General features: G+C 37.8%; 1 protein-coding gene across 2 annotated transcripts; it reads right to left on the bottom strand.

Moving 5' to 3' along the window:
• Nucleotides 1-4,644: 4,644 nt before the first annotated feature.
• Nucleotides 4,645-26,048, bottom strand: NBN (nibrin). Of its 2 annotated transcripts, none has more exons than XM_063391501.1 (16): nucleotides 25,872-26,048; nucleotides 24,521-24,654; nucleotides 22,778-22,923; nucleotides 21,333-21,492; nucleotides 20,811-20,914; nucleotides 16,514-16,631; nucleotides 16,039-16,229; nucleotides 14,540-14,640; nucleotides 12,914-13,049; nucleotides 12,207-12,470; nucleotides 11,462-11,930; nucleotides 9,443-9,514; nucleotides 8,109-8,264; nucleotides 7,549-7,662; nucleotides 6,515-6,564; nucleotides 4,645-4,845 (listed from the first exon to the last, which is right to left on the bottom strand). In XM_063391501.1, exons 1-16 carry the CDS (start codon nucleotides 25,900-25,902, stop codon nucleotides 4,815-4,817), a joined length of 2,277 nt encoding a protein of 758 aa, XP_063247571.1. In that variant the 5' UTR covers nucleotides 25,903-26,048; the 3' UTR covers nucleotides 4,645-4,814. The 2 variants fall into 2 exon arrangements, with proteins under 2 accessions (XP_063247571.1, XP_063247561.1); XM_063391491.1 differs by having other exon boundaries at nucleotides 12,914-13,059; nucleotides 14,541-14,640.
• Between the last annotated feature and the right edge of the window lie 1,792 nt (nucleotides 26,049-27,840).

Genomic DNA, 27,840 nt, shown 5'->3' with positions numbered 1-27,840 from the left:
ACCAGGAAACAACTTGTTCTGGAGACTAAGTAATTTGCACCTTCCTCCTTCATCTCTTTATTCTGAGATCACTGGCAATGTGTAAGTATCAGCCAACAGTGGATGCTTCAATAAAGAAAAATTCAGCTTTATGGCCTTAGACACCCTCTGTAGACTTAAGTGCCAACATAAAGAAAATTAACAACTAGGTTTGCTATGTATTCACAAAATACTGTAGAATCCTGGCATTTTAAACTAGATATACAAATATTTTTCGTCAGTTTGGATGCTAGGACCAACTGCTCTGCAAACAGTGAGCTATTGTTCAAGAACTGATCCTGCTACCTTGCATCTCCCAGGCCCAATTTACTGAGTAAATACTCTGACCTTGCCCATTTCTCTGTTAGACCTTGTATGCTGGTTGTGTGCTGGAATTCCAGTTTGAAATTACATAAAGGACTATATTTATCTGCCTTATGTTTGTTCATCCCCAGTGCACCTGGTCTTGGAGATACCGTGTAAATATCATTTGGCGTGGCAGTGCCTGTTTTCATCTTTTGCGGGAGTATGCTTGCATCATACTTTTTTTTTTTTTTTAAGATGAGCAATGTAAACACCTACAGAATACTTTCTGTAAGCAACTTGTGAGCAAAGCCTCTCCTTTGATTTGGTGATAAATATTCCTGAGGTTTGCATGCTAGGCTTGTTTTATATTAATGTGTGAAAACTGATTATAGACTGAAGGCAAAAAATTAAAATAGTGTCATCAAGAAGTCATTTTGATTTTGAGAAGTAGGGAACTCTAGTCCAATGAAAGATCAAACTGCAGAGGAAAAAACATTCAGAGCTGCAGTGTTCAGAATGAGGGAGAAGGTGTTGTTTTGCATGGACCTGGTGCTTAAACCAATGGGTGACAGAGATTCCAGTAGTAATTCTGCAGCAGAGCAGTAGGGGCAGAGCGCTAAAGCAAGTGCTAGAGAGAATTGCTAGTGGGGGATATCTGATATTGTGTAGCATTTTTGTAACCATCTCACTGGAATGTGGTGATGGCGATCAAAGATTGCAAGAGGAAGAGGAAGGAATAATGGTAAGGAAGAGGTCATTTTTTGGCACTCTGGGATTGAGTTCTAAGGAGATACCAGAACAACCTGAACACAATAAGAATTTGAAAATCAAGCAAAAATCAGTTTGTGAATTTGTGACTCAAACCAGATGTGGCCAAACGTGACTAAGGATTGATTGAAGACATGGAAAAGAGCAAGAAAAAAGGATGCAAGACTCCCTCCAGTTTTATGGGAGAAGTAAAGACAGAAAAAATACAGACTGAAAATCATTTGTATAACATGGACTGGAGCAAGATGGGTGAGTGGGTTAGAGGTAGGTCTACAGTAGAAGCTTCAGTACTGTCTCAGTTAGGAATTAACATGGACTAGTGCATATCACACACCAGGAATGAAGGCAAGGAAGGGGACTTGGCATTCCAGAGGAACTTGATGGGGAGGTGGCTGGATGAACTCAAGCTGACTGCAAACACACTTTCTGCATCTAGCAATTGGTGCACTGACAAAGGAGAGGCCAGCCCTGATGCACAACTGGCACCATTCTGGGAGGATGGGGGAGTAAGGGTAGGAGGAAAAAGGACAACTCATAGGTGTGAATGGACAGAAACAGCAATCACACTTCAACAGTGAGAATATCTTGGTAGTCTTCTCAAAAAAACCCTCAAACCTGTGGCTTCCCTAACTGACGTAGAAAATGGGAAGTCAGCTGAAATTGGTGTGAGTTAAACTGAAAATTAAATGTATTGTCATGCAGGGATACAGCAACTATCCATGGTTTTAGCAGTACATGGAATAACTCAATTTGCTTTAAACTGTTTTCATCAGCTAAGCTGCTGAATGCAAGACTTGTATGCAAAGAACCTTGCTAATAAAAAGTATAATTAATTTATATATTGTGTCCATCTCCTTCTTGTAAGCAGTGTGAACAAAGGTAATGTTACAAAAAATGCATCCCGAACAAACCCTCAAACTCCATTGCACACAAAAAATGCATGCAGAAAGATCTGAAGTTTCTGCTTAGGATGTACTTTTAAGGTGAAGAGCATAATTTTGTCAGAAAGGTGGGTATACTTGCAGACCATGAGTGTGGCAGATGAAAGAAACCTTAGATATCTTCTCTGATTTACTGAACTTTTTTTTACCTTCTAAAGAAAATCAGCACCACACAAGCTCTCCCAGAAATTGAATGGTTGAAACCAGAGAGCACAAGTTGCACAGTGAAAATAGAGCACGCAGCAAAATTTCTGAACTGCAGAATGCAAATGCTGCAATGCTGATTGCCCTTGCTTGTGCTCACAGCTTTTGCTTTAGCTATAAAAATGCCCCGACCCATGAGCTTTCTGTATTTTCTGATTCTATAATTCTCCTACCCTGCTGGGGCAGAATGTGTGAGTGGCTGCATGGGGCTTAGCTGCCTAATGGGGTTAGCCTACAACAGTATATTCTACACCATAAAGAAAATACCAGGTTAATGCACTAGCTCCAGGGATAAGGCAGATACTGATGTAATTTACTGGATATTAAAATTTATTGAATCATGTAATCATGCCCTTTATCATCTATCTCAGAAACTTCAGTAACAGAAGGCCAAACCAGTAAGCCAACAAGCATTTTACCTCTAGCGTCTTGAGATGAAAATCACACCAAAAATAAGTTAAAATGGAAGGAAGACTTCAGAATAATGAATAGGACTTGTTACATGAATTTGGTGTTACAATTCAAGGCATGATTAAGGGGTTTGTATTTCCAAGCTTTTTAGGGCAAGCCTAACTTCATATTAGAATAGCAGAAGCTCAGGTGAAAAGCTCAGGCTTTTCATCAACTGGACAGCAGCCGAAACTGGATTACAAAGCAAACTGTATCTCCTACTAGGCCCCCTCAAGCTGGAATTCTAGAATATTCTGAGCTGAAAGGGACGCACAACTCTTCTATACTAAATTTCAAAAAAAGAGTATCAAAGCTGGTAAATTCAGCTGCCTGAGAAACTGGATTTGAGGAGCCCTAAATCATAAAACAAGAACAAAAGAGTGCTCTCAGCTATACCGCCCGGGTTGCTTCAGCCCCCAGCAGATTGCAGTCTGAGCAGCAAAAGACTTGGCCTTTACTTTCTTGTAGAAGGTCCCTATATACTGTGTGTTTTGTCCTTTCACCTCAGAAATTCTCTAGCTGTTTTTTACAACTGTGAATACAACCTTTCTGAAGAATCTTGAAGAATCTTGTCCATTGAAACTCTGCTATCCAACCTATTTGCTTTAATTTAGTAACAGCAATCAAAAACCTCAGCAGTCTCCAAGAGCTCTGTTGGACCACCAAGACTTCAGCCAGAAAACCTGGAAATTCTCACAGTGATGGCAGAAAAACTCAGCTGAGGGCAGAACAGTTAGTACATCTCCTCCAAAAATAATTTCAACTGCTTAAGAACAGTCTTTTTAAAGGCATTTGGTGGATTAGATTTAATATGCCCTGATGCAAACACTCTCACAGCTTTCGTGGAGTTCAGAAGTATTGGGCTGCACTTTGTGAATCACTCTGGACACTGCTGACCAGCAAGAAGATGCCAAGACAGACCTAAGAAAACACTGGCTTTGGAAGGCCAAATATTTTCTGCATGTTGTAAGCAAGATGACCTCAGCACATCTGCTATCTTGAGATACACAGATCTCACAATGCTGTTCTTTGATCTGATGCACAACGGAGCAGCTTCAAATGGTGCAGCTCATCCTGCTTGTATGCTCAGAGCTCTTGGCAAGGGAGTAATTTTGTTTGGGTCAATTCAATTACATCAACCAGATTACTTCCTCACATGAGGAAGGAGATCCTCCCTCTTGAAACAGGATGCAATAGCTACTGTCCATCTTTATGTATGTGATGGCTTCACAGAGCTGAGCAGGACATCTGGAAAGTTTTTCCCACCTTACTTCCAAGGGACTCTCACAAATTGCAAGTTCTTAGATCATTAAGATGAGCTCTCCTAATCTGCAAACAAGCAAATGTTTCTTAGCTTTCCCTGATAACTGAACTATTTTGAAGGCCGTATTTTTACACAGTGATTGCAAAAATGAAGGTATGATAAAAAGAAACGGTCATATAATTTAAAATTCCAAATTGGAATGCAAGAGCTCTTTGACTTTGTCTAACTTGGAATTAACAAATGAACATTCAACCACACTGGTTGTAAATTAAAATATGTTTAAGCAAGAGAAAAAGAAGCTGTTTTTTTCAGTTCCAAGATGTTCTGTACCAGTAACAATAGCATATGCTCTATACAATGAACCACAGAGACGTGGTTCATTATGAATCATATCAAGATCATATCATATCAACCATATCATATCATGATCAAATACAGTTGCATCTCAGCCTTAATAGATTTTCAATTCTTAAGGTAACACCCCTGAAAACACCTAATTAACAAAGCCTTTCTGAAAAAATAAAAGATAGCCGGATGCTAACTTCCTTTTTTTTTTTCCAAAACAGCACGGACAACCACTAGAAATAGCCTAAAATGAAATCCTAAGTATCTACAGTATTTTAGTGAGTATTATTACTCTGAAGTGAATAATGGGAAGGTCTTGACAATAGTGCAATCTGTAAGTACAAGCAGTGAAAGGAACTTTTCTTTTTCTTTAATAAAAGCAAGACTTAGAAAACATGTCTTACAATAAGAGATATTCAAATGGTCATCTATAGGATCATCATACACACTGTAACCAGGAAACCTAAGGAACAGAAAGCAGGTTTTGCCAGAGAAATACTGTAAATCCAGGTCACAATTTATCTTCTTCTTTTCACATTAGGATCATATCTGCAAGAAAAAAATAAAATTTGTAACAAGAAAGTAAAACGATATTAAAAGTTTACACAGATAGATAGTGAGATGCAAACTGCATTATTATATTCATAACAAGGCCAGTGTTCATCCTTTCCCTGATTACACTCCTATAATTAACTACAGTTACTATTATTTGACTGAAGCATAAGGTAGAACCTGTGTATGAACTTAAGATAACCTTTAACGAAATTTTCAGATTTCTTAACTACTTAAAACCTTAAAATTTGATGCATGAAGAAGCTTCTCCAAGCCCTAAAGTCCCAACACTAAGCTCTTTACTGGAAAAAAAACAGCAAAAAAACAAAAGAGGAGGGAGGGAGGGAGGGAAAAGGGGTCCTGTATGTTTACACTGATGTACATTTGGCCACAACTCATTCAGACAAAACCTTTCTGCTGCTTCCTACTCCTACATAGAGCAGATACTTGTCCTACTTTGCCCTTTATACAGCTTCTGATTGACTGTTAGAAATTTAGAGCTACTTCCTGGATATATTAAATAGTTACGTGATTTACTGCAATATGCTTATAGTTTGACTCTACTTGACTTTGCTATACCTTGGCCTTCTCCATTGGTGCTTTATCTCCCCAAATCCTGTCATTTCTTTGAAATTCTGACATGTTTTGTATTCATGCATGAATAACTTACAGGCACAAGTGAATGATCAGGCAGTTACTTCCATTAATTCTGCTTTTGCTCATCAAGACTTTTTGCTTAAACAGGAAAATGTGACAACTTGTGAGCCAGATTACATCACCACATAGTTAGAAAGGTATTAGAAGTCCCTGTTGTTGCTACACAACTCAGACTTCCAGCACTGTTGTTACTACACAGTTCAGCCTTCAAAAATGAAATGTCTACCCTTTGAAAGAAATGCTCCATTATTAATGGTCAATGAATAGAGCAGGTTGTTAATGCAGTAAGATTTTCTGAATGGCTCTAACATGTATTACTATGTAGTATCATGTTTGATAGTGATTCAGAAAAAAAAATCCTTCTTCACCATATACATTTTTCTACCTAAATGCACAATTTTTGGTGTTAGTCAAATTCGTGACAGGTGGGAAGTCAAACACTGGTCACTTGCTGCTTCACATAAAAAACACAGAAAGTAATGAAGTTTTTGCTAAACAAAATGAGGTCCCTATATTAACTCTCAAAATCCTTATTTGATTTTATTGTTATAGCATTGCAACATGTTCATTCTAATGCTTAAATGTCTTCTGGACAGCAAATTCTTTGGAAGATTCTATGGGTTGGATATGGATTCTATGGGCAAGGGAGGAGTGGGGAGATAAAGCAGATAGGACAGGAGATGATGCATGATGAAAACCTCGCATCAGAACAACAAACAGCAGCTTCAGCCCTGTCTGTGACTGCCTACAGAGACGCTGACAGACAGTCATGAACATCTCTCCATGTTCTCCACCTCACCTCCTCCCATTTTCCATGTTAAATGAAGCCTGAATAGCGGGGTTTTTTCAGAGAAATTGCTGAACCACTTTGACTACATTCTATACATGGGAATATGTGAAATTTTGAAAAGAATAGCCAAAGTAGTCTTTTCCAAAATCAAAATTTGTCAAAAAAAAGATGTAGTGCAAAAACCACACATTTTTCTAAGTACAAGCATAAAACTCTTACCTAAAGAGATCATCAGCAAGTGATTCTTCTCTTGCATGTCGGTCCTGCTCCTGAAAAAGTTTATTTAATATTTGATTGTTAAGGATAATTCCAATGAACCATCTAGAAAAACAATATTCCTGCACTAACAGAGTTTTTCCCAAAACACTAAGTTTTCTCTAAGTACTCCATTTAGTGCATATTCACATTAGACAAGTTATTTCACTACCCAAATTTGGCTACTGCTACCAACTAATGAAATGGAATAGTTTGTGAAAGGTGTCAATTTTGGTCACAAATGTGGTTTTTTGGGTTTTAAGCACCATTATAGAAATATGTATTTCTTAAATCTGATTATTTGTGTATAAAGGGAATTTTAATTAGCATTATCTATATTCAGGGATTAAAAAATGAGATAAGTGTTGATGCAACTGGATCTCAATTAGGCTGTGAAAACAATATGACTCATCAGCAAGTATTTTTAAGGAAACTATTGGAAAACAAAAGTGCTAGAGAACTGCCAAGGTCAGTATTTTCTTAGGACTTTTGTATCTAAACGTGCACAAAAAAAGAGTTAAATTTATTCTTATTACATCTCTTCAGTATACTCCACCAGAGTTTTACTCATGCATTTTCTGTTCCATTCAAGAGTAGAATATCAACTGTTCTATACAATTATTTGAACAGGCAGCCAAATAGAAATTCTTTCTGGCTCCCTGTCACATTTTTACAAGTCACAAGTGCTTATTTACTCATCAAAAGATTGTTCTCCTTTCAGCTACTGATTTTGCTTTCTATAAATATTTCTGATTACATGAGTGTTGCATGCAAAATGAATTTAAATAACCAGAAACAGATGAGTGTTACCACTGACCTCTGGCATTCAGTAACTTTACTACTGTACATGCTCCCATGAGCGTGTGTGGACAACTAACTGGCTGAGGTTTTATTTAAAAAATAAAATCCTGAAGTATTCCAGTAATGATCACAGGGTGGTATGACCACTTATATGGGTCAAGTTTTTATTTGATCACGTTTAAAACATAATTTCTTACCTCCATTTCTTGCCTTAACCAGTCTTCTAGCTCTGAATTCTTTTTAGCACAGTGAGCAATCAAATCTGATCCTCCAATAATGTGTGGAAGTTGTCCTGCCCCAGGGTAAGCTACCTGTTGGAAAATAAATTCTTACAACTACAAAGCCAGCATAGTGCAAGTAAAAGATCTATTTTAACAAATTCAGAAAGTCTATTCAGATATCACAGAAGAAGGTCAGGCAGTCTTTCTTTGAATAACATTCAAAGATCATATTTAAAAGTGACTGAAGTTTAAACAGTATTTATGAAAGCTGTTAACTCCCTCCTTTTACCAAAAGAAACAAACAAAAGTAAATATGCTAAATAAATTTCACAGTACATTACGTGAAGTTTGAAATATCGATAAAAATCAATCAAAATATGTCTTTACAGTATAATATCGCATTTAAGTTGTTTATTTCTTTAGTTCTTATCAATTTATAAAAAAATCTTTAGTAACATGTTTCTACAATCTGAAGGCAACACTTTATGGTATTTTTAAATAGTGCCATCTTGTGAGCATTTAAAAAACACACTAACCTTTTTGAACATTTTGAAATTTTTCTTTCCCCCATAGCTGGCATTTCCAGGAAGATGACTGTTCTGTCTTGGATGGCTGACAACCAGTGATCTAAACTCTGTCAACAGAAGCCTGCTAGGAAGATTGCTGGAGTCATCTGGCACTTCGCTGTGGTTCTTATGTGGGAAGAAAAAGGAAGAAGCATTAAAGTGTGTGAACAGACATACAGCATATCTAACAGTACAAACTGTAGAGAAATTACCATGAACAGAGCTAAGCCAAAGTTAGGATTACAAAACGGTGAGGGGAAGCAGCAGCAGTGCTAGAAGCTAAGAGGATGTACGAACTTCTTGGCCTCCTTATATACCATGAATAGAATAAATTAGTTTCTCTTGTGTTTAAATATGAACTTAAATACTCCACAGCAGACAAAGCTGAACATCTTCAGCTCAGTTCTAGCCTAGATATCCACCCAACTCTAGGGCTGTAGGCTGAATTTGATCAATGCATCAAACTTTTCTCATCCATGAGAATGCTCATATGCCAGCAAGTCTGCATCTGCCTGGGGTACATCCATGTGGATTCCAAAGGATGTCTGGGCACAGGACAAGTTCACAATAACATTAAACTACGTCCAAGGACAGCTACAGCTCAGATGCAGTACAGTTGTTTTATACTAAAATATAACTAGAAGTCCTTTAATCTGAGCTAACTTTGCACTTTGGTATACCTGCTCAGAATTCCCTCTTCTTGGGCTGTTTTCTGTATGTAGGTGAAAAGGTATTATTCTGCCCCTTGTTGACTGGCCACACTCTCTTTCTTTTCAGAATTTATTTCAGTTTCATTCAGCCTAGTCTCCTATTCCTCTGCCTCACTGCCACTCCTAGCAATTCTCCTCTCCTTCCTTCATGTCACCTACAAAAAATTAGCACACTATCTACTGGTAATCACTGTATTTACATCTATTTTTCCAGTGCTCCATCTCTTCCACTCTAGTTACGATCTTAGAGCAGACAAGATTATATCCTTGGCAGGTCTTTATGTAGTAAGAAAAACATCAGTACAAGTATTAACCACATTATACTTAATACAATTACATGTAGTTTCAGTCACCTTAAGTATCCACCCAAATGCCATTACAGGAGCACACAGATGAACTGCAAGTGCTTTTTTTCACAGTCTACAAGCTGGACTGTACTACTTAAATCTACATATTAAGGAGTCCAATCTTCCAAACCTCCTTTACCCTGAAATAAGATCCAAAAATACCATGTTCTTAAGAGCAAAATTTTGATGTGTTTTGTAATGCTTCTTAAAGTTTGCTGTTCAAACTTAAAATTAGCTGGCTCCTTACCAAGACCGGTGACTCTTGCTTGATATTACTTTTCATTTCTGAAGTTAGAATTGATCCAAGTTCCTCTTCTTTCTATTTGATTAAAAATATTTAAAATATAAAACTGAAATTAAATGGGAATTTAATTACATAAAATTGTTTTCTGCTCTTTATGGTAGAATAAACATATTGTAATCAATATAAATTTTTAGACAGAAATGAAACGTCCCTGTACTTCAAATTTTTTATGGTTTTATGCACGGTGTAACAATTGTTGGAGGTCTTCTCTATTAAAAATTACTATTATTTGTTCACTCGGGTTTTTACTCTTTATTATACACCAGGAAGTTTTGTCCATCTGTACAATCTTCAAAGTCCTGACAGGTTCTGATAAACTGTAAAAGCTTTTGAATATAAAAAGTAGCATTTTCAATTTCATATTTGAAGTCTACATGTGTGCAGAAAGGACATTTCATTACCAGGACAAGAAAGTATTCTGCAGATTGATTATGTCCTGTAGTTTAAAAACAGATTTGTATTACATAAATTATTTTCAATGGTTGATAAAATACCAAATCAGCTTTATGCACCCTGTAGGTTTTGAGTCAATTATTCACATTCTTTGTCTTGCCAGATACACAAGATGCATCTATGTTTACAGAAAACAGTTATCAAATTTGCCTGGGGAGCTTTATCATGAAATCTCCTTCCTACTCCACTCATGTAAAAATATATTTTACATGAATAAAGTAGGTCATTATTAAATTACGAGAAGACTTATTTTCTGCAAAAACCTTTAGGTGCATATCTGCTGAAGTACCAGTTTAATTGCACATAAGATTTTTTTTTCTCCTTCAGAGTCCTGACAAGGAGCTAGACTAGAAAAGCAACAAAAATTCAATAGACTATTCCAAGCACCAATTTTAGTCTGTAAGTATGGTCATCGCTGATGGTATAAAAAGGAAGATACAAAATTCTCCAAATTATAGGACTTGTCTTTTAAAGTTTGCCTGTTAATAACACACACAAATAAAAGCATTATAATGAAGTTCACACTTCACCAGCAGCACAAGGTGTCACGCTGGCCTGACCTAAGGATGCACAGGCAACTACTAATTCTTATGTGGTCCAAGGAATCTTGCAAATTCTAGTTAATCATGCATTCCAACTTTTAAATACTTGAGCACTGCCTACACTGTAAATGGACTGGACAGTAAGCATTAAAATATATATTTTAAATAAATAAAATAAACTTGTTCTCTTATTCCTATTGTATTGTTAATAGTCTAGACTTCTCAAATTTTTTTTCTGTTACAAACTTATTTTTCTTTTTTTTCAACACAGTGACCACTGTTTACTCAAGGTCTACTGTTTTCTTTATATCTCTTAGAAAATTTCCTTAGTGTCAAAAACAAAACCAGAAAAACAATTATGAAAACACAAGCAATATTTTGGTTTTCCTGTTGCTTTTTTTGTTTTTGTTTTAAAATTTATCATACAGGAATTTTTTTAATCTTTCACATGATATCAGAAGACTGACTTAAAAGATGTTGGACACTACTGCAGTATTCAACAGAAGAGGTCAAGCAGAAATTTCTTTAGAAAATTAATTACATAAAGATAATTGAATATTATCTTAGAATAAATAACAACATTATAATTAACACAGCAACAAGCAATATGAGAAGATTTTTTCGTGGACTGGGAATATATTCTCCTATACTACTTACAGTATATAAAGTAAAAAAAAAAAGGGGAAAAGTTCAGAATACAAAGGAGCTTTCAATTCACAAAGAAAAAAGGCCCAGAAGAATGAAAAAACATTTAGGTAGGTGTAAAATTGTAATGTTCACATGTAAAACATGAATCATTCTGAACTAAAATTGATGTACGAAATTTAAGCAAATTTTACGTATGCAGGCAGCCTCCCCCTTAAAGGAGCTAACTGCATCCTTCTAACAAAGTTCTTGCAAATTTCAAGATTAGGCACATCTAATATCTAATATTAGATTAGATCATCTAATAAGAATATAAACTTACCAATACTTTACTCTCCTCTCTCTGCTTTACATTCACTTCTTGAATCCTGCTTCCTTTGTCTTCCAAACATCGTTTTTTTCGTGTATTTCCTTGAACATCCTGGTCATGATCTGCCACTTGATCTTCCCAGTCTATGTCTCTGCTTTCAAACACAATTTCTAGTGCTTCTTTTTCTTCAGATAAATCATCTAATTCCTTTCTCTTTTTTGGTGCATGATTTTCACTAGAGGTGGTTTTCGTGTCTGTTCTATCACTTGTTACTTTGACAGATTCCCTCATAAGCTTTATACCCACGTCCTCTGCACAATTTGGGTTTGGGTCCAGGATGTTATTTTTCTTTTGATGCTGTTTTGCTTCACTGTTGCAGGTTGACAGAGTTGTGGATTCAGTGCACTTGGGAAGAGGTGATGACCTTTCCTCCAATTTTGCTAGTTTGGGTACAGATGTTTCTTCCTCTTCAGATCTTTCCCTTAACCAGAAATAAATTACGAAAGAGAGAAATTAAAAAAGCGCGTTTGAGTATGATTAGCTGTACCCACAACATAACAACTTCTGGGCTTTTAGGGACTGCATTGTGAAATTTAAAGTACCCCTGAGGAAAAACCTTCCATTCTAGGAGTTTGATCTAAAAAAAAATCTTTTTGAGTACATGTCAAATTAAAGGTACATTGCTTGAGTTAAAATCTTCCAGAAACAGCATGAACATACCAATAAGGCAAGTAATGTCAAGAACATTTCAACATACCTTTTTCTAGAAACCTGGAAGTAATTTGTAATTGAGTTTGACTGGTGACGTGAAGCAGTCTCACGAGGTTTGCCAGCTTCTGCAATTTTAGATGGTGAGACAGGCTGGCTTTTTTGACTGAACCCAGACGTTCTGCTCCCTCTAGGTAGTGATGTTCCTGCATTTTCACTGTCACTTGTGCCACTGTTTTTTTTTATGGCAGGTGTATCCTGGAAAGCCATTTTCCTTTGTCTATGCACCTGGGAAGTATTCTCTGTCTCCATGCTAGATTAGAGAAGAAAGAAATACTAAATGACACACAGGGGGTCACCACAGATACACTGAATGAGAGATACACTTCTCTAAAAAGCTAGGCCTGTACTTTGAATAAATTTATAAACAATATGCTAAAAACAAACTGTAAAATCTGCAATGAACAATACATTATAATTGTGAAATGGCTTGACAATTTCTAGTAGTTCAGATAGTTAAGACAGATATGCAGTATCTACATGTGCATTTGAAAGTCATCTAAATCCTATGGGATGCTTTCTGTAATCTATTTCTCAAAAGCAGAAATCATCTCACTGCAGACAAGTGACAGCAATTTAGTGAATTAGGCATTTCTAACCCTGTGTATCTTTCCCCATGCCAATGATACAGTTCCTCTGCCACAAAAGACTGCTTTATTTGCAAGTGCTAGCTGGAAATTTCCATGAACACTTTACCATGTCAGCTCCTCTGTATCAGCTATGTAGAAGGTGCTGCTCTCTGCAGCAGTTGGCATGATGGTCTCATCCACAGCCACACTCTGGGAAATGGCTCGGCCCACGACGCCTGATGCAGGAGAACTTTCAGCCACAGCTGCAAGACCAACACGAGAGAAGAATTGGAAGGTTAACATCAAATCTGTGTTTCATTGCACGTGCTATCACACATTTCTACCTGATCATGTGAGATCTTTGTAAAATGATCTTAAAGCCGTTTTAATTAAAACAAGCAGATTTATTAATTAAAAAAACTGACAAAAATAGTTCTGAAGGATCATATTTTGGAATTCAGATTTAGTGAAATATTCCACTGATTAAGTAATGGAATTCTGCTTAAATAAAAATGAAGCATAATGGGAAATCATAATAAAAATGAAGCATAATGGGAAATCATATGTACATAATGTAATTTTAAAATCATGTGGTATATATTTTATGCAAAAAATAAAACATGTATCATGCAATATATAGATCATGCAAAACTGTCAGAACACAGAATTTCTTATATTTACTCCTTTATGATGATCTCTAACATGATTATTACATCTGGGATACAAGTTTTTCAATTTTAAACACTGCTCCCCTTAAACTCTGATAGAGTTTGTTTTCACAATTTCAGACAACTTAACTTTTATCCAGTTGAATCATTCAGACTGGAAACAAGAATCAGCCTCTCTGCCAGTACTGCAGTCTTTCACTATTCAAAATATATTTTCAAGTAAGCAATGTTCCTACATATAAAGACAAACTTATGAGTTTATTTTTTCTAAATAATAGTAGAATTTTCTACCTGATACAACATTTTGTAGAACAAAACAGAATCTATAAAAGCTAATTTTGAAAATTTCATAGCAACAAAATATAGAGTAACATGAAGAGGCATGAAAAGCTAATTAGACAAACAAAACCTCTTGCTGTCTCTCAAAGACTTTTATTATTACCGCATTAGCAAACACAAGCTTCAAGTCAAGACTTGGAATGTCCATTCCCAAACTACTACTTCAGCAAATGTGGCAATCATCTCTTATTGTCTTAATTTATGGAAAGATTATTTTTAGTTTTGAACCATGTGGGAGATGATTGTATTTTCCTAAAGGAAATTCTGTTTTGTGTAAAGGGCAAAAAAGAAAAAAAAGCAAATTATTTCCATTCTTATTCTTTTGATTTCTGACATTCATCTTTTACTTCCCTATTACCCCAGTCTTTTACGAAAAGACAGAGTAGCATGGAATTCAGACTACCACATATAGATTAATTCAGTGGTCACTAAAAATAAGAATTTCAGATGTTTTTAAAGTAACTTTCCTTTCAAGGTCACTGTCCTATGTGTCTGCCTTTTAGGCTAGTTCTAGATGTGCTTTTTTATTTACATCTAAGAGTCATATATTTTCCTTGCACTTTACTGCAAGACCATTAAAAATCAATTAACTCTTCAGAGTCATATACATTTTTCATAGAATGTTACTCTTTTTTATTGGTCTTGTAAAACACAACAACTAGAAACATCATAATTGATGCTTCTACACAAAAAGAAATACTGCCTTTCTGAGGCTGCTAACTTATTACTACCCTTCTTCCAATTACCTTTGGAAGCAGGCTGTTTTTGAGGGTTGCAGTATTTTTCTGTAGACATGAAGATAACTGCCAATCCAATTTCTGCCTCTGGAATAGCCCTAAGATTCTTGCTGTTAATATACAAATTTTAAAAAAGGCTTTTCAGTACAGAATCAAAGACAAACAGGCAAATGAGCACAGGTATAGCAAAGTACAAAAACATCAGTCTACACTATAGTTTTTCCCAACAGCGTAAGTCAGCACAATTATCATTCTAGCCATGTCCTACACATATCAATTCCCATGCTTCCTGCTGCTGTAGCCACTGTCTGGCTCCAATAATCTGGCCAATACATCTCTCCTTTCCTGAATTTTGGGCACTTAACCAATTACGCTCTACCTCTGATTCAAAAATGCCTGACTCGAAACACCTGACCGTTTCTTACAAGTCAGGCACCCTTCCCTCTTCCAGTCTTCAAAGCCATGAGGAGAGATTGAGTAGTCTTCTCTGCCTAGCAGGAAAATTTAGGGGAACTAGGTTTATGTGTCAAGGATTGAGATTTTGTTTAATTGTTTTAATAAAATGGCATAATGATAATCCTAACATCTATAATGTTACAATGCAGTCTGCCCTCTCAAACAAAACCTAACACCAAGACAAAAACTAATTTTCATTAAATGGAAGCTGTTCCTCAAAAACACTGTATACAAATAATTATACTACAATGAACCACATGACCTGAAGGTGCCATCTCATCTCCTTTTGATGAAATACATATAATCAATGAAGTATCATAAATTATCTATTTTGAATTCTTAGAATATATGAATTTTAACTTCTTTTAAATAGTAGAAGAGAAACTACTTGCTGTCTGTAATTTTAAAGCAGCTTCATTACAATGAATTTTTGCAGAACTGAGTTTTACAAAAAATAATAAAAAGAGAAGAAAACAAATTCTATCAAGTTCTCAGTGAACTGCCAAGTTCTTTCCTTATTGCTTCAAGAAGTTAGTTACTCTGCTAAATACAGAATTACAGAATCACTAGGTTGGAGGAGACCTTCAAGATCACTGAGTCCAACCCATGCCCCAGCACCTCAACTAAACATGGCACCGAGTGCCACATCCAGTCTTTTTTTAAATCCAGGAATAGTGACTCCACCACCTCAGACAGACCATTCCAGTCTTTATCACCCTTTCTGTAAAACCTTTTTCCTAAAATCTACTTGATATTTCCCTTGGAGCAGCTTAAGAGTGTGTCCTCTTGTTCTGTCAGCTGTTGCCTGGAGAAAGAGACCAACCCCCCACCTGGCTACAGCCACCTTTCAGGAAGCTGTAGAGAGTGATAAGGTCACCTCTGAGTCTCCTTTTCTCCAGGCTAAACACCCCCGCTCCTAAACAATCACAACAATGAAAAAATGCCCTCTTTATAAGCAGCCTCCTGCTTAAATATGTATGTAAGCACCATGACCAAGTGTCTGTAGAAGTTCTGAAATTACTCTACTGCTGTACAAGAGAACAATGCTGCACCTTTCCAAGACAGTCAGAATGGAATCAGTCCAGTTTGTCATAGAGACAGATCCTGAGATCTGAGAGTTTGTCAAACCCACATCAACTACACAAACTTCAGGAGAAAGTAGTAAAGACATTTCTTTTCTTCCTTCTGTCATCAGCTTTACATCCCCTCCTCCAAGAACAACTGCTGGACCCAGTTTCTTGTGCTAGAAAGAGAATACAAATAATAATAAAAAAATCTTAGAATGCAGTCAGTTTAGAGGTATCAGAATACAGAACTATCAGCATAATGCTTCTCACTGATGCACTACTGCAAATGTAATATGTTCTGTTCTTCCTCTACATTTTATCTTGCTTAGGCCACTTTACTGTAGGATAAATATATAGAAATCCTTCTTTCCTGATGAACCCAGAATGAGAGCGATGTCAGGGTGAACAAATCCATACTTAGCTACCCCTGCAATATTTTTGCAATGTAAAGCCTAATTACCTGCTTGGCAGTTAGAAATACAAAAGTTTTTCCACTGAATATTTTTTTCCTTTCATGATGCTCAGATAAATCCAGGTTTTCGCTGTCAATGGAAGGCTCATCAACTGGAGGATAAAAGCTGCAAGAACAGAAAATGAAAGCTAAAATTTAGAATCACTTATCAGTACTGATTCATAGTTCTTTCCGGTTTAGAGTACAGTTCTGAAGTTAAAACCCGGCATTTCTCTGCTAAAACTACTTACATAAATAATTTTCAAGAGATTAAGAGAGATTTAAGAGATTGTTAAGAAGAAACAGAGCCCCTAATTTTTCAACATCAAAGATTAGACCAAGACTTTCTACTTCAGTAACTAAGAAAACACTTTTAGGAATGCACTGAACCAAACTGCTGTACACATATCCACATTCTTACTAACAACACGGACAAACAAGACTGCAACTTCATTCTGCACTTACTCTATGCGATACTAAAACTCTACACAAAATTAATCACCTTGCTTCCTCTACCCTCCATGTGGGGACAGTCACCCCTCATTCTCTTCTACTGTGTCAATAAATTGTGCACCATCACACTTGAGAACAGCCTATAATATGCTGGCAGACAAGTACCCTTTTCTTGCTGGTGAGATAGAGAACTGAAGGGATTCACCCTTCAGATTCTCTATTATCTTGTCCAATACAGGCAAAGTGAGCAGGAGTTTAGCTGGGAAACATATTAGGCAAAAATAAAATTCTACCCTGAAGCCCTATATTTTGTCATAGCTGTGACCTCAGCTCCAGTTAATGATGGCCTGCCCAGAGCATGAAAAGCCTCTGGAGTTAGGACAAGCATCTAACTAATAATTTCAGGATACTTACAAGATCTCTGAGCCACATATTCACTGCTACAGCAGTTGTGACAGAGGAAGGTGAAGGCACATGTCAGAAAGAAGGGAAACTACAGGTCAATTTTAACCAAACCATATCCCATCTGTACCCAAACAGCTGTTTATGCACATAGTTTGGCAGATCACAGAACTACTTATCTTTACTCTGATTGCTGATTATTTATCTTTTTCATACTACTATGCAGGAAAAAGAAAAGATGCTGAAATACACCAACAAATTTGGTTTAACAGCAATGACTAGCAGAATCTAAGGAAGAAACATAGGAAATGCTGAAATACTGACGTTTCAGAAAAAAGCACCTGTAAACACAAGAACATCCCTCAAACACTGAACATACGTCTATTTCAAGCTGAACACAAAAAAAGACCATACATTTTCTACTTCATCCAAATAGGCAATTCAACTATGATAGGCTAAAATGTGCTATATAGTTACAGGTGCTTGTAAATAATCTCCATTCTTATGTGTTCTTCACAATCAATTCTTCCAACTTCATGTACACAATGAAAATTAAGCAACCTAAATCCACCAGATTTTGAAAGGCGAGTATTTGGTTTATTTCAGCAGCCTGCTCAAATCTGTTTACAAAAATACTGTTGCATTGAAATTTAATAGATATGATAAAGCCTGGTAATTTGAAGTAAAAATAGGGCAATTCATACTTTAGTTATTATGCCAGAAGACTTCTGATAGTGGTTCCCATAGAAACAGTTATTAACCTAAGATAAATACAAGGCACTAAGTCATCTTTAAAGACAAAAAGGATGAGTAAAAGTCAAAACCCAACAGTTTTCACTACTTTGAAACTGGATTATAGTTTCTTTATAAATATATTTTAAAATCTCTAATTTTTAATTTCAACAAACAACTTTAAGTGATGATTGTCTCAAAAAAAAAACAAAACAAAACAAAAAAAAAAAACAAAAACAAACAACAACTCAAACTCTTTGATTTTCTTTATAAACTTATTTGTAGTCAGGATTCTGAAGTGCTCCTCCTATTTGGTCTCATAAGCTTTTAATAGTAACACAATTATCCAGAAAAGATCCTCTACAACCTTGACTCTCTCAATAAATAGAGTTTGATTCTTGGTGAGTTTCTGTTACTTTTCTTCTTTTTTAAAGCCCTGCACTACTGACACTGGACTACAGTAATAAAACCCATTATTTCATAAAGGACTGCACTCACGCAGCCATGTGTGAAATCTTTGGTTATTGTTGCTCCTTGCATAGGCTGTCAGGGAGTACCAGAGGACTGGGGTAACCCCATAAAAAAACTCAAGCAAGAAGTCCCACATTCGTATGGGAACTGCGGGTTTGCCATTACATGAAGTCTTACTGTAAACAAAAAAAGATGCTTTCGTTATTTTTTCTTTTTAAGATAATGTTTCCCTAGATTTTTTTGGGAGGGACCAGCTCTACAATAATGGTAAAGATTTAATTAACAGTGTCATGCAATATTTTTCCTGTTTCACACCCAAACCAGTATTACCCCAAGCTGTTTGGTGTCCTGTGGCTATACCAGCTCAGGTCAACTCTAGCTGCAATGCACAATATAGAGATTCCCAGTCAAAGTTAGAAGTATTTTTGGAAATTTAATGAAAATAGCTGCTAAGTAAGTTTTCAGCATCTTCCCACAAGCTACAGCTCAAAACCATGGCCTATTTAAAATACAGCAATCATTTTAAACATAGATCTGTGTATTACATCAGCTGTTTCATTTAGCTTGATGCAGAACACTCTTTGAAAGCTACATAAAGGGCATACTGCTAGTGTCACTACCTTTTAGCCAGTTCAGGTTCTCTCAGCATCTTGAAAGTCAGCCTTATATCAAAAAATATTTCAGAAAGGTAAACATATCCATCTGCTTCTTTTTTAGGGAGCACTTAAAAGCCAATTATACTGTCACTTCTGAATTAAATGGACACACATCCTCATTGCAAGACAAAGAGCCTGTTTACTTGTTCCTGTAACACACAGGAACAGCAGCATTACTACCAGGTAATATTTGACCAAACAAATTTCAAGATGCACAACCAATCACTAGCTTTTGATGGCTTGTATGACCTGTACTAGAAAAGAAAAAAAATATCCCAGGAAAGTATTTCAGAGAGTACTAAAGTGTTTGTTTAGTTTTCTTACATCCTCAGAAAGCAATGCAGAAGTTTAAGTAGAAGGGAAAGTTACAATTCATTCAGATTCTCCTCTTCTTCTGAAACTGAAGAACAAATGATTTTTAAGCCATTCACAGATGACTGATTTGACATATTACATAAACCCTGCTAATGTAAAGCAGCATCTAGAAACTAAGGAGTATTTCCTAGCAACTGCTCCAGACTGGTATCTGTATTTTTCTAACAAAGTAGTGTCATGTTCTGTGAAATTTATTTTACCACAAATCAAGCACATTTATTGTAAATACTCTCATTTTTTTTCTGCTTCCATGTGTGCACCAAAAGTTTGTTAAGTACCTACCCAGCCTCAGTCTTCAAACTATTCCACCAATGGCTACTACCATACCTACTAAAGAAAATAAATTGCCATTTCCTAACATATATGCATATTCATGCACGTATGAATGTATATACATAGTGAGACTTTCTTACCTGTATAAACCATGTGTTCACACAATGAAAAACCAACATCCACAACCCCCAAACAAAACAAAAAAGTCTCCCTTCTCAAGGAAAACAAAGAGGTGTCCCTTCTTAAGGAAAACAGAGTAGCAATATGGCTCAGATGAAATTATCACATACAATATTGGGAGTATTTTACAGTTTCTCACACTGAGAAAATATTCAGAGGAGTTATTCTGCAGCATTTATTGATTCCAAATTAAGAATTCCCTTTTGAAGTTAATTTAACCATGAAAACAATGAATATTTTATTCTCATTTAGTGAAGGCCAATGCACATTAGTCTCACTTCATCTTTCAACAGATAATTAAAAACTTCTTCTATTTCAGAGAATTCAATGGTCAGTTTAACTCTGTTCTGACCAAAGTTTACAGTAAACTCAGTAACTAAAAGCACACTGGGAAAATACATCTACATAATGAAATAAACTTGTTACAATTTCTTTTATAAAGGTGTCATTTCTTTATTTTTATGTGTCAGTTCCCAGAAGTGTTTGAAGAACATTAAAATACCAACAAAACAAGTTCCTTTTCAGAGATAGTAACAGCTCTAAGCACACAGTCAATTCTAGAGCTCATTTTATAACTTTAGGGATGAGATCAATAAAATTGCTGGAATATTGAGCTGTTAATCATATTAAGCATTCCTCCACAAATAAAATTACCATGAATTGCATATTATGTCAAAAATAATAGATAAATGTGTAGTTATCTGATAATCTAACTCCCATAAATTTCGTTCTGCAACACAGTAAATGATGATTTGGCAACTTACCTTTCATGATTTGGCAACTGTTGCCTTGACTGAATAGCCTTGATTAATTCAGAAAAAAACTCTGGTTTTATAATTGGTCGAGCACATATCAAAGCACATATAGTCTGAAAAAACAAAAAATACAGATTTACTGCATAGAAAAAGTTCAAATAGAATATGGTTCGACTGGCATTAGCTTTTTAAGATCTAGGACGTGGAAAATATCAAACAAATAAAACAATACCGATTTGTGTTTCTAGGATTGTTTTGCCTCTAACAGCCTAGCTTTTAGTTGGTGTCTTGATTAAAATTATGAAAATGCAGAAGGCAATGGATAAAAATCACTAAGTCTTCAAAACTGGCTCTTTTTTTTTGTTTTCTTTCCCTTCAACCTCCTATTGACATATACATCTTCTTAACTTGGAAAAAGAAGAGTTGAGTACAGTTTTGTAGAGGAGAAAAGTCTTGAACAGGTCTAGAATTTAATTAGCATTTGTGGGAAAACTGCAAAGCCGTGGTATCAACACCAAAAGCTCAACATACCTTAACAGTAACTTTTACTGATACCATTACAAGGTGGGTACATTCTCTTGTCCATTCATTCACTACAAGGCCTCCAAGCTGCTGGATGGCTTGATTTAAAGCATTTTTCTGAGTTACATCTAAACATGAGGAGCAGACAACCAAAGGGTCATATTCCACTCTGCAAAGAACAAGTAAAAGAGAATTGCTTAACTTAATTCAGCCAATCATTATGATGAACAGAGCTGACTTAATATCACAATTGTATCTCAAAGAACCCAGAGGGGAAAAAAATAAAAGGCCCATACTCTGATCTAGATCAAAGTAAAATCTTCCTGCTTTAAAATATCATGAAGAAACAAAATACTAATTTTTATTCAGAAAAATTACTGACATTTTGACCTGATGTCTGAAATATTTCTATGGACTTGTGGCTCTTTTACAGACATCACATAGAATTAGTGCTTCAAGAATAGTGCAAGGTCTGGGAATAGCAAAAGAAATTTGAGTGACTGCCTCAAAAGGAAAAGTATACTCAACAGGAGAGGTCACCTACAGATCAATATTTAAAAATACAACTGTAATAAAATGCAATTTCAAGTAACAGTTTCCTAACATTTCCATTACCCTTGACCATAAGCCTTTATATCTATTTTAGATCTTCTATATCAAATTACATTATTTCATTTGTAGATTATTTAAACTTTTTTCTACTTTGTAGACTTTCTAGTACAACAGTCATGATGTATCCAGTCTCATGGTATAATTCCTGTATCATAGGTCAGGTAAATCAGGTATACATTTACCTAAAATATAAAAAAATAATTTATTGTAGCAGTTGGAGGAGAATGCCAAGTTTTTCCTAACAATAAATAATACCAGCAGCATTGATCAAACTGAATAAAATTTTAAGGCACAAAGCCACCTTCTGATTACTTTAACGTTGATTTTAATAGTCATTAGACTTTTTCTATTTATCTGCTACTTCATTTCCAAAAGTGTTTCCTATATATAAATGGATAGCACTGGCTACTATGTAAATTTTGAAAAAACTATCAAGTTGGGTTCACATCCTCCTGCAACATCAGTTCTTTTCTCATTACATTATGAACAGCTCACAAGGGCTCTGACAAACTCTAAAGATTTCTCCCTTCTCATTTGGAGTAGGATTTTGTTCTTTGCCTAAAAGAGCCTGAAAATAATCACTGCACATCTTCTATCATCTTCTGAAATGCCAATGCTTTCTTATCTACAATTTTAATCTCCTAGTGTCAAAATAAATTATGTGAAAATATAATGAAAACTACTTCAGAAGCAGGTGTGGAACACAGGCAAAATACTACTCACTTCCTTTGCTTTCTAAAAACTCATCATTGCTGTATCACTTGCAAAGTAGTATGATGTGTTCAAATACTCTTTTACAAGAATTAATTTTCTACTTGATATTTTATAATCAAAACACTTACCTAAACTTGCTCTCAAAGACTCCAAAGTTGATTCTGTCACCAGACTGCAAAGACACTGAAGCACCATTGAGTTTTGATCCATTAACAAAGGTACCATACTTAGATGTATCTCTTACTGTTAATATAGGTACTGAGAGAGACTGACTCTGAAAATAAACATAAATAAGCCATTATAGTTTATCAGAATGAGACAGCTTTATCAGAAACCAGTTACTGTCATTGTGGATCAAAGCAATGGATAAATAAGAAGCAGCCCACAAAACACCACCTTAAATAAAGACTTTGGACAATGAGGCTTGCTGTATGTCATTATTTATATCTTCTGTTTTTCACTGTAAAGTAATGAGAGAAAATATATAAAGAAGAACTTTTGTGCTTCTTACACTTAGTCTTTTTGGAAATTACACTTTGTCTTTCTGGCGACTGTGCACGCCAATCATTCCTTGGCCCAAATCCTGAGCTAGTGCAATTTAGCAAGGCTCTGAGATTTATTATGTTTTTACCTACCACTCAGTTCTATCCTGAATAGTAAATAAAAGCTTAAGGTCACCTGAGGGCACTTTCTTGCACTTCCTTCCATGAGGAATGCTAGTCCTCCCCAAATTGCAAGGACATGGGAGACACCAGCATCCCTTGAGAAGAGGTTAGATATTGTCAGACTTCCAGAACGGCTCACAAGCCAATGAGAACACTGACAGCTTGTTTTTATGAAATTCTGCCATGCAGTTATACTGCAGAATCAGTCTCACAGAATGGGTAAGGCTGGGAAGGAGCACTGGAGGTGATCTAACCCACCCTGCCTGTTGAAGCAGGTTTCCTTACAGCACGCTACTCAGGATTGTCTCCAGAGACAGAGACTCCACAACCTCTCTGGGCACTCTGTTCCAGTGCTGAGTCACTCTCACAGTAAAATTCTTACTCATGTTTAGGCGGAACTTTCTGTGTTCCAGTTTCTGTCATTGTCTTTTGTCCTATTGTTTGGCACCACCAGGAAGAGCCTGGCTCCATCCTCTTGACACCCTCCTGCCTACTGACAGACACTGCTGAGGTCCCTTCTCAGTTGTCTCTTCTCAAGGATCAGCAGGCCCAGATCCCTCAGCCTTTCCTCACAACAGAGGTGCTCCAATCCTCTCATTAGCTTCACAGCCCTCCACTGGACTCATTCAATATTTGCAGTATTAAAGGGACTAATATATTTTACATAATTTACTTTAAACACTATGTAAGGTTACATAAATGAAATTTCTGCTGACCGGCTTCAAAACATCCATAAATGTCACAACACTTAGTCACAGTAAATAGCTGATTGCTAATTCTCCTTGGTACGTTTTCCTTTTCTGTGCCCTAAGCAAATACAGAATTAATAACGTGAAATGAAACAGAAACTAAGTCTGCAGTAAAACAACTGAAACACTTCCCAGGACCTAAAAATTGTCTGTGTAATGAAACCTAATTGCATAATTTTCCTGCTATGATTATTTTAATACAAATTCCTAGTGAGTCTTCACTCTGGGATAAAAGGAAGCTCAGATTACTAAAATATAGCCACTAAATTCCTCAACGAAAGCAAACAAACCTAAGGGGGAAATAAATAAATTTCAAGAAAAAAAAAAAAAGAGGCAAGTGATCAATGGCTCTACTCCAAGCATAAAACTGGTGAGAGCCAAATGAGTCCACATGGTCATGGCAGCCCGAATTATGCCCACAGTGCATTGATGATGCAGGAAACTGGTGGCTACTTACAGAGCTTGTTTCAGGCCGACTCACGGTCAGAACTGCATGGCTGCGGCTGATGGACTGATCATCCTGAATTAAAATGGTGCAGTTTTTGCGTCCAACAACATATTCTACACCACTTAAAAGCCGATATGGCTCTCCTGGAAATAAACAAGAGACAGAAAAATACCAATTTAGAAAAAAACACTAAAATACCTGAAGCACACAGGAGAGACACCGAGAAGTTTGTAGTACATCTAAATCTCAGCTTTGCCATGCACCATTTATGGTCAGAGCATGGTGCTAATAATGCCAAGGTTGTGGGGTTTGTCCCCACGTGTGCCATTCACTTAAGAACCGGGCTCAATGATCCTTGTGGGTCTCTTCCAACTCAGAATATTCTGTGACTCTGAATTCTGTGATTCTGATTAGGCTGTTTAGAATTATTCATTTAGCTTATAGACAAAACCTCTTTCTTTCTTGCTCCCTTGCTCTATTATAAAAGGATACATTTTACGATAAACAAAGCCATTTCAAAAGTGCCAGCACACTTTTCTCAAGGACAATGTATTTTTACCAGTACTTTCTTGAAGATTAAGTGTAACATTTAGGAAAAAAAACCCCACTATGTAAGATAGGTTTTCTAAAACACCTTTGTAAGGGTGTAAGATTTTTTGAGGCTATATTGTTTATTCACAAAACTGATTAAGAGGTTCAGAGGGAAATGTCCTCCTAACGAATGTAAAGAGATCTTAATGTAAATCAAATTGATACTTAGTAAGTTCAGCCTCTGACCAATGCTTATGCTTTAGCTCATGCTTTGTACCTGTCACCTGGACCCCATGGTGGCTTTCCAACGAATGGCCTGACATTCTCCCAAAGGTGTGCTACCACCGGTCAACAGAACCAAAAATGGTTCTTGATGAATATGAGTAACTACAGATAAATTCCTATTATCAATCCTGGCAAAAACCTTTCAAATATGAACTGTGCAGAAATGATCATTCTGAATAGAATGAAGAGTGTTTTGATTCACTCAAGAGCTCTCCAGGCAGTAAGAGGGAAATCAGTTCATTTCAACAGCATTAGGTGCTGTATCCACCAGCAAATAAATCAAACATTTAAAAGTTGGAAAAGAAGTCCTGCAAGATTTAACAGGCGCTGTGATCGGCAGTGCTTCAGGGAAATACGGAGGCTTTGCCGTGGACGAGCCCAGAGCCGAGACCCCGATCGGCCCGAGGCAGCAGGGACACGCACGCCCGGCCCTGTGGCAGCCAGCACGCCGGGGACCCGCGCAGGCGCCGGCCGGGGCGGGGAGGGGCCCGCGGTGCCCCGGCCCAGCCCGCCAGAGCGGCGGCGGCGTCTGGCGCTCCCTCACCTTTTCCCGAAGCGGGCACCAGCTTCCACATCCTGGAGCTCCGCCCGGCAGCCCCCGGGACGAGGCCGGGCCAGGGAAAGAATATCCCGCAATCCGCCGCCGCGATCCCGCGGGCCGGGCCGGGATGAGGGGAGGGACGCGACCGGGGGCGCCGCCTACCGGCCTCGGGCAACCTCTGTAGCGGTGGAGCGGCGCGCGTGCGCGGGTGGGGCGGGGCCGGGGCGGGGCCGGGGCGGGACCGGGGCGGGGCCGGGGCGGGGCCGAGGCGGGGCCAGGCAGGGCCCGGGCAGGGGCCAGGCAGGAGCCGAGACGGGGAAAGGGCGGGGCCTGGCAGGGGTCGGGGGGGGCCGAGGCGGGGCAGGGGCGGGGCCGGGCCGAGGCAGGGGCGGGGCCGAGACGGGGAAGGGGCGGGGTCCGGCTGGGGGCCGGGCAGGGCCGGGGCCGCGCAGGGCCGGGGCCGAGGCGGGGCCAGGCAGGGCCCGGGCAGGGACCGGGCAGGAGCCGGGGCGGGGAAAGGGCGGGGCCTGGCAGGGGTCGGGGGGGGCCGAGGCGGGGCAGGGGCGGGGCCGAGACGGGGAAGGGGCGGGGTCTGGCTGAGGTCGGGGCGGGGCCGGGGCAGTGCCCGGGGCGGGACCGAGGCTGGGCGGGGGCCGGGACGGGGCCGGGCTGAGGCCGGGCTGAGGCCGAGATTCCACACCCTGATTTAATGAGGCTGAGGCCGCTCTGTTGCGGCTGAGGCTTTTACCTGTGTCGCGGCTGGTCCCCTTCGCCCCGTGTCAGCGTGGATCGGGGCTGGCATCTTGGACCTCGGGGACAGCTTCTCACAGGAGCTACCTCTGTGACACCCCGGCTACCAAAATCGAGGCCATGCAAAACCAATACATTTAGTCATACCATCTTTTTCACTTTCACCATAACATACGATTATTTCACAGTTAGCTGTTTGGCACATTTGTATTTTCCAATGTGTAGTTTGTAATTTATTTCCTCTTGGTAGCATGCTTCCTAAATTCTGTAGTATTCGGCAATTTAAAAGCTGCTCTTGAACTATATATATTATTTCTCCAAGGTTTTTTGGGTTTTTTTTTTTGGTTTATTTCTTAGGGTTCTTTGTTGTTTTTTCTGTTTGGTGATTACAGATGCCTTGAAAATCAGAGTGGTTGAATTAACTGATTGTAAGTCTTAGAGCTACTCTCTAGCTCTTACCAGATATACTCCATATGCTGATTTAATGATAAATGTGGCAAATACTGCTCAGCAGTGTGGCATTATTGCTTCAATGCCTGCCATACAGTGTGCAGAATTACAAAGATGTTACCTACTCTAGAGCCTACTATACCAACAGAGCATTAACAATTTTTTTTCCTAAATGCTGAATATTTAGAGAAAATGACTGTTTTACCATTTTTATACAGTGCAATGATGACTAAGATGTAGGATTTAAATTTTGCTTCCTCTGAACTCCCACGGCAGTGTGTAATCAGTTTGCCTGGAATTCTTAATTCAAAAGTTGATAGTACAGACTGATAGATTTGTTGTCTTTCATGCCAAGTTTTGTAACTGCATAGATTCATCAAGTGTGGTGTCCTTCCCTCAAAACCTGAAGCTTAATTAAATCTGTAGGTTCTTGCAGCTACTATGCTACTCCCATAACCCTTTATCCTTCCTTATGAGTAGATAGGACTCTGCAGGTTTCTTTGTCTGATCACCAAGGCTGTGCAAATGGGTGGGTATCAGTCAGTCATTACTTTTTCCATCAGCCAGTCTCTATGCTCAAAACAGATAAATCAAGTGTCTTGTTATCTCAGCATAATCCCCTGTAGCTGAATATGGTCTGATGTTCACAGACTGCCTAGGCTGTTTCTGGACTCATTAACAGCACTGGATTTGAAATGAGAACTGATGTTTCTGTGAAACCTTGTTTCACAGCAGTCAGCCAGTGTTGATGTGTGCGGTGGAGCCAGAATGG

This window comes from Prinia subflava, chromosome 1 (genome assembly GCF_021018805.1).
Source record: "Prinia subflava isolate CZ2003 ecotype Zambia chromosome 1, Cam_Psub_1.2, whole genome shotgun sequence".
Classification (NCBI taxonomy): Eukaryota; Metazoa; Chordata; class Aves; order Passeriformes; family Cisticolidae; genus Prinia; species Prinia subflava.
This window is presented reverse-complemented; position numbering and strand designations above follow the sequence as displayed.